General features: G+C 24.1%; 1 protein-coding gene across 1 annotated transcript; it reads left to right on the top strand.

Moving 5' to 3' along the window:
• The first annotated feature begins 17 nt into the window (after window positions 1–17).
• LOC122500984 (transcription factor SOX-9-like) lies at window positions 18–10,295 on the top strand. Its single transcript, XM_043610174.1, has 4 exons — window positions 18–647; window positions 6,653–6,830; window positions 8,961–9,048; window positions 9,427–10,295. The coding sequence occupies exons 1-4, from the start codon at window positions 551–553 to the stop codon at window positions 10,057–10,059; spliced, it is 996 nt and encodes a 331-aa protein (XP_043466109.1). The 5' UTR covers window positions 18–550; the 3' UTR covers window positions 10,060–10,295.
• Window positions 10,296–11,330: the final 1,035 nt, after the last annotated feature.

The following is an 11,330-nucleotide window of genomic DNA, read 5'->3' as shown; positions in this document are numbered from 1 at the left end:
CCTCTCTCGTGTGCGAGATGTTCTCCTAAAATCAACAATAAAATCAGTCACAGAGAAATTACACCAATAAACCAGAGGCAAAAAAAATATAAAAAAAAGACGAATGAAAATAAGGGAAAAAATATTCGCGAAACTTCCGGGTTGTGCAGCAAGTGTAATCCAGTGCGTTTGAGGTCAAAGCGTGTGGAAAGTCATTAAACGATAAATTGATAAATTAAAGTTGGATTAAAAATACACTTTTACGCGAGACCATTGCGATTAATGAATGAATTGTGCAAATATATTGCTTATTAGCAATTTATTGGAATTTCATCAATTGGACTTTCATTCATTAGTAGAATTTATCAGTTTTTACAAAATATCATTTATAGCGATATTGATAAGTTCATAAATATGGTAATTAACGTCATTTCTAATGATCTGTGCGACCAAGTGCAATTTAATGTTTAAATATCATCCGAAACGATTATCGTGAAGGAATGTCGAACTAAAATACGATTCATATTATAATTATCTAAAGAATATTCAATTCAATTCGAATAATATCGAAATGGAATCACACAATACTTCGGATGCTGAGGGAAAAGCTGGACCGTCAAATCCAACAGGCTCCTCTTTAGACGATGCGGTGGGAAAACTACTACAAGGTACAATTTTTCAAATAAAAACCAAATCCCCCGACGCGGTAATTCGAAATTCGAGAAAATTACAATTAAAATAAGTACAGTAAATTAAATAAAATAGTAATTAAATTAACAAAGTAGTATTTATTTAATTAACAAAGTCTAAATACTTCCGAGTTCTATTTTTGTCAGTTATTTATACTGTTATTTCAGAGTAGATTTTAGAATGAATTTCAGAATAGATATTCTATTAATATAAGGTATTGTCTCTAGTTTTCTAATCGGACATTATGAAACAAGGCCACTTTGTTGATGATGAATATCAAATAAGACAATATTTGAGGAATATGATCACCATCTTTGCATCTCCTTTGGCCTTTCTCCCCTCTTTCTTAGCAATCATGCAACTTGCGTCTTCTTCAGCTCGTTTAGCAAGGACATTTTAATTGGCGCTGAAAGCCAACGTCGACAACCATCGTTCTTCCGAGTGTCAGATTTATCCGCGCGATAATAAACCCAAGAAACAAGCGCAAAACGGAGGTCCAGAGGATTTATAGACTTTTCGAAGTTTACAAATTTTGTAAAATAGTCGGAAAAACGTTCTTTTTTCCTGAAGGCAAAGAATTCATTTTTCAATTTCTGCAATTAAATTCATCCTTCGAATTTCTAATTAAATTAATTTCCTTTTTCGAATTTCTTATTAAATTCATTGAATTCATTTTCGAATTTTTTAAAATTAATTGTTCTGAAAAGCAGAATTTTTTTTGAGAAATGTTGTATTTTGAAAAATATTTTTAAATTTTATTTTTGTACACCATTAAATTGTATGTACAAGTTTTGAATATGTAATGGAGATAAAAAAATGAATTTCGACTTGAAGGAAAAGATGGATGAGTCCGGCGATAATGAGAGCATCAACATTTTGGAGGAGTGTGTATATAAAGAGGGAGGATTCTCTCGATGTGAATAAGTCGAAGTAGCAGTATAGAAGTTGGAAAGATTTGCGAAGCAGGTGCTGCGAGCAGAGCGAAACCGCTGTACCACACTAATTATGCGCGTACCGAATTAAATCTGACACATCTTGTAGTTACGAGCAATACTGGCTGACATAATTTATAGCGTGAGCTGTGCAACCGAACAACTTTTCAGAGTTGGACACCGCAGAAGATACATTTCAACATCGAAGACTTTAGACGCGCGCCACGACGACGCGATTCCGTTTTTGAAATGACAAAACCTTTCTAATAGCCACATCAATTAGTCCAAACATCATTTTCCTTCATTTTCTCTCTGGAAAAATGTTTGTCAACAAATTTTTTTACAATCCGAATTTGAATCTAAAAATCAGAATTTATTTAGCGAAATTTAAAAAAAAACCTTTCTTTCTGATTATTCACACATTGTTTTGATATTTCAATAAAAATTATTTTGCAATATTTTGATAAAAAGATGAAAATGATTAATAGAGAAGAAAGTGGCGAGGAAGAATGAAGAAAGAAACATAACGACTCTAAATTACTTTGTGAATTAATTTCAAAGGATCTTGATAGATTTGGTTAATTGATGATGGGACTAAGTGTTGGAGCATTTAACGTGAAAGTTGCTAACAAGTGGAAGCTTGTACAGGAGTTAATGTGCCAAGTATTGCGACAGGTCGTCATTGATGAAAAGGATTTAAACCAAACACTTGTTCTTTCAATAGGGGACAATCAACTGTTGTCAGAATTCTAAGCCTTGTTTAGCAGTTCATCAAACATTCATCTCAACACCATCAACAATCCAATTTGAGAAAATTGACAAATTAAGATTATTCAATTTAGCGACAAATCACCGAAATAATGATCCTAATGTACGGAAAATTTAAATGAACGAAATTTATTTCTTTCTTTTTCAAATTAAATTTTTACTTTTTATTTTTACAAAAATTAATTAAGTACTTGTGAATTATAATAAAACGAAAAATTCTATTTTCACTTTAAAGATTTAAAATAATTTTTTGTACAATCTCAATTGAATCAATTTTAAATAAAAATAGACATAATTCACTTCTTTTTTTAAACTTGCAAAAAAAAAATTTTTAATAATAAATAATAATTGTTTTTTAAGAATAACAAACAGGGATCACAGACTGTCACCTCTTTACCTTTTCTCCTTTTTTAAATTTTCGCACTAATTTCATCTACTTTGTAAACCTTTTATAATATTTTCAATCAAAACTAATTTATAAAAATTTTTAAATAATTTTTATTTCAATAATTAAATTAAAATTCTAAATTTTTAAAACTTTCAACGATAAAATTCTTAATTAACTCTCAATTTAAATCTTCAACATTTTTAATCTTTCTTCATTAACATTCTATTGAAATTAATTAAATTTCTACAACGAATTTAACTATTTATAAAAATTAATTGAATTCTCAGGAATAATTTTGTTAAAATTTTTGAAAATAATTAAAATTCTGCGGAGTATTTTATTATTTATAAAGATAATTGAATTTTTGGGAAGAATTTGATTTAAATTTTGGAAAACAATTGAATTCCTGTGGAGAATTTTTTTTTTATTTATGAAGATAATTTAATTTTTGAAAATAATTAGAATTCTGTGTAGTATTTTATTATTTATGAAAATAATTGAATTTTCGGGAAGAATTTTATTTAAATTTTAGAAAATAATTGAATTATAGCGGATAACTTTTTAATTTATGAAATTAATTGCATTTTTAGAAAGAATTTTATTTAAATTGTGGAAAATAATTGAACTTTGGCGAAGTATTTTATTATAATTATAAAGATAATTTAATTTTTGGAAAGAATTTTATTTAAATTGTGGAAAATAATCGAACTCCTCCTGAATTTTGTTATTTTTGATCAAAAATAACAAAATTCTCCGCAAGAGTTCAATTATTTTCCAAAATTTAAATCAAATTCTTCCCAAAAATTAAATTAAACTAAAATTTTAGAAATTAATTGACTTCCGTTGGAGAATTTTGTTATTTATGAAGATAATTGAATTCTTTTGAGAATAATTTTATTTAAATTTTAGAAAATAATTGAATTATTTGAAAGAAATTAAAAAATTAAATTAAATTAAAATTTTTGAAAATAATTCAATTCTTGTGGAGTATTTTATTATTTATAAAGATAATTGAATTTTTGAGAAGAATTTTATTTTTTCGGAAAATAATTGAATACTAATATACTACTAATTATAATTTTGTTTGTGACCTTCTTGTGCCTTTTTTAAAAAAATAATTCAGCTTTTCACCTATTGTAAGGAAAAAAGATACTGTGATCCCTGAATAATTAATAATATTTTATTGTAATCACCAGAGTTATTTCCTAATTTTCTAATAATTTTAATTTTCAAAATAATAATAATTACATTATTATCAAAAAACAAATCTAAATTTTAATATTCAGATGGTAATCTACGAAAATCGTCTTATTTCGATTGAAAGAGAAATTAAGAAGGGGTTTAAAACATACCGAGAAAGAAGATACTTGCAATCATCGAAGATGGAAAGACTTAATTCACGTGAAAGATATTCCTGGTGTTTGCCTCAAGAAACCCTTTCCGCATTTCCACGTATCCTGACAGACGCAGACGGAGGGTATCACAAAGGACCTCCAGCATTGAAAGAAAGCCGCCAGAGATGCCGCATCGGTGGACCATATCCTCTTGAGTAATTAGCTTCCAAGTTCGTCTTCTTGTCTCCCCGTGCGATGACGTTCATCGACAAAAATCCTAGTTACTCCCCTCTCCATCTGTAATTAGGAACTTACTGCTAACTTTTAAAGTGACTTTCACTCCTTCCGCGTCTTTCACGTAATTTTGTCTTACGCCTCTTCATAAACTCACCCTTTAAAAAAAATCTCACTTCAATGAATTTATATATAAGACATGAACATGTGTTTAAGGAAAAAGCACGTTGAAATTGGTTGTCGACACTTCGTCACATTCTTCACTCTGTTAAACAGACAAATGCATCTTCATTATACATACAATTTATTTATTATATTTTTATTAAACTGAAAATGAATTTCCATAACAGAAAATATTTTCAATATAAAATAATACAATGTATTATTAATTATTATGAAAATTACAAAATTTCTTATCTTCAAATATAAATCTTTGAATAATGTCATAATCAAAATTCAAAAAATTCGCTTATTAAAAACATTATTAATTATTATTGTTTATATTTTCAACAAAATTTTAATTCAAATTTCATGAAAGAATTCAGTTATTTTCTAAACTTTTAATAAATTCTTTTGGAACAATCCAATTTTTTGTATAAGTAGTAAAATTCATCGCAAGAAAATTATTTTTAATTAGTTATAAAATTCTTCTCAGGAATTAAATTATTTTCAATACAATTTTAATAAACTTCAATAATCAAATATTCAATTATAATTATTAACAGACACGATTATTTTAAAAAGTTGACAAAAATTCTTTGTTTAATTTAATTATTTTTAAGAAAACTTAAAGAAACTCTTCAAAAGAATTAAATTATTGACAAAAATAGTAATAAAATTGTTTAAAAGAGTTTAAATTTCTATAAATAATTTTAATTAAATTTTAATAGTAATATTATTAATTACAATTATTAACAAAATCGATTACATTCAATAAATTAAAGAAATTTTTATAAAAAAATTCAATTATTTTCTATATTTTAATAAAATTCTTTGAATGAATTAAATTATTTTAGAAAATTGTAATAAAATTCTGAGAAAAATTTAATTATTTTCTAAAAATGTTAATAAAATTCTATAATTAAATGATTAATTTCAATTATTAAGAAACACGATTATTTTAAAAACTTGAAAGAAATTATTCATAAAATTTAATTACTTTCAAAATTTCCAATTGAAATTATTTTAAAAAACTCCATTATTTAAAAAAAATTTAATTAGGATTTTCAAAAATTTTACTAAAATTCTTCGAAGAAATTCAATTATTCTCATATTTTTTGATAAAATTCTTCGCAAGAATTAAATGATTTTCAATACATTAATTTTTAAATTGAAAAAATTAGAAGTTTTTATTGAAATTCTGAAAATTTATTAGAATTAGTTGATCGATTTAATAGAAATAAATATTAAGAATGTTAAATTATTTTACACTATAATTTTAATATTAAAATTAACAAAAAAATAGAATATAAGAATAATATTAAAATAATAATTATTAATTAGTATCAGCAATTTTAAGAAAAAGTAATTAACTTAATCGCAAAAATAATATTAGTAGACCACCAGCCTCGAGGCTTTTGTGATTTCAGGTCATAAAACATTTGAGACCCTTATCTTATTTTCTGCACCAAAAGACAAATAGATAAATACTGGCAGCAAAAAATGCCGTAAGGATACAGGTGTCCTTTTATCGTATTCATTTACAAACTAATTCCTTACCAAAAAACCTGCTTCCTGTATATTTCTTATTGTAAACAAGAAAATGTCCTAACAATAAACTTATATTTACAATCATGAAACATGACTAAAATAACAATTTTCGGCAAAGTTTTTTCTTTTATAGAATAATATCTAATCTTAGGCAATTTTCGAAAAAAATAAATAATTTAACCGTGATGGTAACTTTGGGTCTTTCAGGTTATTCGGGTTATTCAATCAATTAATCATGGAATTAAGTTTCACCAATTTCACTTACTGCAAAAAGTTGACACAAAATTGAGGTTATGTTGACAAAGAAAGTATATACAAATGTATATATAAAATCGAACAGTTTGGTCACTGTAATAACTATAGAAATACTTTAATAACAATGCTTTTTATTGTATTTGTACTTTAAAATGCATTTTAATTTACTACCATACTGTTTATTACCTCTTCTAATGAGGTGTAAACGGTGTAAATCGTGCGAATCAATTGTGTGTCGACGTGACGGTCACAATGACCAGCGATGACTGACGCTCTAATTATTCAGTGATGCAATAATATAGAAAAACATACAAAAAAAAATAACAGTAAAATACTTAGATGAAACTTACCATTTTTTTCAGGATACGACTGGACATTGCTCCCGGTGACTGCAAGAGCCGGTGGACGAAGAAATGCACACGTAAAGCGACCAATGAATGCTTTTATGGTATGGGCACAAGCTGCAAGACGAAGACTCGCTGATCAATATCCACAACTTCACAATGCTGAATTATCAAAAACTTTGGGACGATTATGGAGGTGATAAATGTTTTATTCTCCATTGTTTTTTTGCTGTTAAAAAGGGAAAAAACTCTCATTCACTTTAGGTATTCTTAAAGGCCAATGTCCGATTATGGCGCGCGAACGTTGCGCCTGCGCACACAGTGGCTCATTTTGTCAGCCAATGAAATAGTGGCGCGAATTTCAAATTCTTTAGAAATAGAAAATTTGCCCCTTTTTCATTGGCTGTATTTGTGTGTTCTTAAAGTACCGCGTCTGCGCAGAATGGTATCTTTCTTTACTGAAAAATGCCGCGAAAAAATAAAATATAATACAATAAATATATTTTTCACGGGAATAATTATATTAAATTGTCACAAATATTTCATTTAATATTTTCTTGATTTTTCACCGATATCTAAATTTAATTAAATATTTAAATATTTATAAATAATTTTTGAAAGATACTAAATTTTTGAATTACCTATATAATAAATCAAAAAATTTTAAATTTAATTAAAGTTAAGTAAAATCTTTCGAAAATAATTTAAATTTTTGGAAAACAGAAGAAATAATAATCAGGTTTTTGAAAAGACTTAATTCAAATTTGAAAGTACATATAGTTTCTTATAATTTAATAATAATAATGGAATAATTATATTTTAATAATAATTGATTAATTAAGTAATTAAATAATAATAATTGATTAATTAAATAATTGAATATAATTGAATATTAAAAAAATAAGACAAAAAACTACAATAAAACTTAGTATTTTAAAAATATAATACAATTTTTCAAAATTAATTGAATTTCTTAAAAAGAAATTTGTGACAATTTAAAAAACTAATCGATGTTTTGAAGAGTTTCAATTAAAAATTTTGAAAATGAATCTTTCCTTAAAAATTTTAATAATTGTAAAAAGTTCAAATTTAAAAAAAAATTAATGTGCAATTATTTTTTGAAAAATACTTGAATTTTCGGAAAAATGTCATTAAAAATATTGAAAGTAATTGAATTTAAAAAAACAGAATGGAAAATTTCTAAGAATTGCTTTTTTAAAACTAATTTAATATAATTCTTTGAAGCTAATTTTCATTAATTTTCATTTGAAGATTTTTTATTACATATTTTGAGAATTTAATTATTTTTAAAAAATGCTATATGAAAATTCTTCAAAATTTGTTTTTCAAAAGTATTATTAAAAAATATAAAAAAAGTCAATTATTTTCAATAATATTTTACTAAATTGCAATTAATTAAAATTTTTTTTTAATATATATTTCAAAAATAAATTGAATTCCTGCAACGAATTTTATTATTCATGAAAGAAGTTAAATATTTATATTTTACAAAAATAATTGAATTCTTGTGGAAAACTTTATTTCTGAAAATAATTGAATTTTTCGATTTTTATTAAATATTGAATTGAATTCTTACGAAGATTTTTCAAACAAAATTTTTTTAATAAACTGAATTTTCATAAAAAATGTTATTATTAATAAAAAAAATCTTTTTCAAAAATTTGGTTAATTAGTAAAATAAGTAATAAACGAATAACTATCACAAATGTAATAAACTTCACATTATTATTTGTGAAAATAATAAAATTAAAAATATTCTAACAGTTTCAATTATTTCGAAGAAAATTTAAATTCTTTGGAGAAAATTAATTAAAATTGTATGGAAATTATCATTATGTATTCTTCTTAAGAATTTTATCAAATCATTTGTGAAAATAATAAAATTAAAAATATTATAACAGTTTCAATATTATATCGAAGAAAATTTAAATTTTTTGGGAAAAATTAATTAAAATTGTAGATACTAAAATTATAATTGTATTCTTCTAAAGAATTTTATCAAGACTTTTCGAAATAATTGAATTCTTTTTAAGGAATCTTATTGAAATTTTTAAAAGTAATTGAATTTTTTCGACATATGTTATTAAAATTGTATCGAAAATAATTGAATTCCTTTGACGAATATTATTATTTATGGAAATAATTGAATTCCTTTGACGAATATCATTATTTATGGAAATAATTGAATTCCTTTGACGAATATCATTATTTATGGAAATAATTGAATTCTTGACAAGAATTTTATTATCTATTAAAATTATTGACAATTATTATAAATCTCATACCTTTTTAAATGTGTTTAAAGGATTCTGAGTGATGTGGAAAAGCAGCCTTTCATAGACGAAGCTGAGCGATTACGCAATGCACACAAGCAACTTCATCCTCACTATAAGGTGAAATTCTCATCTGAAAATAAAAAAAGAAAATTTATTAATAAAAGTCATACAATTTCTTACAATGTTAACAAATTTACTTTAAACAATCATTTCAGAATTAATAACTAATTATCCTAATTATCAATAATTCATATTAGCAATTAATAATTATAATTAAAATTAAACAATTAGAATTAATATTAATTAATATTAAAATTAAACAATTAGAATTAATTACTATCAAAATATTACAATTTATCAGAAATATAATATAAAATAAAAAAAAAAGGAAAAAAATACTGATTTAAAAAATAGTTAGAAGCAAAAAACAATGACTTAGAAAAAAGACATAATTTTGTAAAAATTATAAATAAAAAAAATGCTTGAAAATTACAGTATCAGCCACGCAGAAGGAAACCAAAGCCAGATGATCAAGTAAGCATTTTGACTCATCGTAGTTCTTTGCCCCTCACAACATTAGAATCTGCCAGCTCATCCAACTGCAGTTATAGTCGACTCTATTCTGAAAGTTCAAAAACAAATCCCAGGTATCAGCCTTACGATAGATCCATCGTTTCATACAATGATTCAACATCAAAATCATATCCCGATGCAATCAAATGTCCAATTGATCATTACAGTAAACCATATGAATTGACGGAGAAAAATTATTCCGATCCAAAATATTTGGAATCAACGTCAATAAAATCACTTGAAAATGGTGTTAAATATACAGATGTCCAATCAAAAACTTATGATCTCTCGAGAAATTATGAACTGCCAAAATATCCTGAAACAAAAACATATCCTGAGAATTTAAAATTTTCCGAAACAATAACAACAGCAACTACCACCGCCACCACCAAACCCTATGCTTATGTTCACGGTCAATATTATCCTGCACCTGAAGGCTATCCTGTTCATGATGAAAGTGATTATCAACCACAAACGGTACCGACTCATTCGTTTTATCCTTATATTTCACCTTCAATGACGCAACCACCTTATTATATGGGTCCTCGATGCTAATTTTTTATTTGCATTTTCTGTGTACAGAGAAAAATTCCTGTTTAGAAAAGAAAAAAATATTATTTCTTCAAAATTCATTTAGACAAATTTTAAATAATTTTTATCAATCTAAAATTATTTTTACAATATTTAAGAATTCTTTTCAAATTCTACTGTTAGATTTTTTATTTGTTAATTTTAATATTTAAATATTAGAATTTCCATATATATATTTGTACGTCATCAAATTGCATAATGCCGACATTAAATTTTGCCAATTATTTAAAAATGAAAAAAAATTATCAATTTTTTACATTATAATTTATCTACATTGTACGTTAATTTAGGAATTGTTTGAAAAATTGTGATTGTACCTTGTAAACAATTAAATTTTTTTTTAAAATAGTACTTAATAAAAATACTTCTTCGACTATATTGTTAAGTATACGAATATTTATGAAATTAATTTAATTGATATTTATTAAAGCGAAACTAAAACAAACGTTGAATTTTTATTCATTAAATCAAAACAAAAATCCTTGAATTATAGTTATAAATTAAATGTTTGAAAATAAGAAAAAAATTTATAAAATAAGTAAATACATACAAATATTCAAATAACTAAGTTTTTCAGAATTTTTAAATTTAAATTATTCAAAACTTGAACAATTTTTGTTAAATAAATATTTAAATACTAACTGTTATTTATTTTTCCACACGGAAATAAAATTTTTTCATAATTTCAATGTAAAACCTTTTGAAATTTAACTGTTTCTAAAAATTATAATTCTAAAATACAATTATTGTTTAAATTTTTAAATCAAATCATTCAAAAATAGAATATAATAAAAAAAAAATAAAAAATAAAAAATAAAAAATAATAATAATAATAATTTTTTTTTTTTTTTTTTTTTTTAGTTAATTTATAATCATAAACTTTAAAAAGAATCGAAACAGTTCAATTAACTGGTCATTGAAAAAAAAATGATGTCTTCTAAAAAAATACAATAACAACAAAATAATTATCAACAATTAAATAATGATTGAACGACAATTAGAAATAAAAGTAAACTTTTCTATTGAAAAACAATTATTATTCCTATCAATAAATATAAACTTATTTTGAAGATTTTTCTTTTTATTATATATATATTACCGAAAACTTCTGTGCTACTCGTATATATTTTTATACAAAACGTAAGAGATTTTTTATTCCCAAATTAAAACAATTAATCATGAACATTCATTTCTTTCATATATTAAAAACTATACATTTTAAAAAAAAAGATTCG

The sequence above is a fragment of the Leptopilina heterotoma genome, unplaced genomic scaffold, assembly GCF_015476425.1.
Source record: "Leptopilina heterotoma isolate Lh14 unplaced genomic scaffold, ASM1547642v1 Lhet_197, whole genome shotgun sequence".
NCBI lineage: Eukaryota > Metazoa > Arthropoda > Insecta > Hymenoptera > Figitidae > Leptopilina > Leptopilina heterotoma.
Note: the sequence above shows the minus strand (reverse complement) of the source record. Positions and strands in the feature narration are given on the sequence as shown.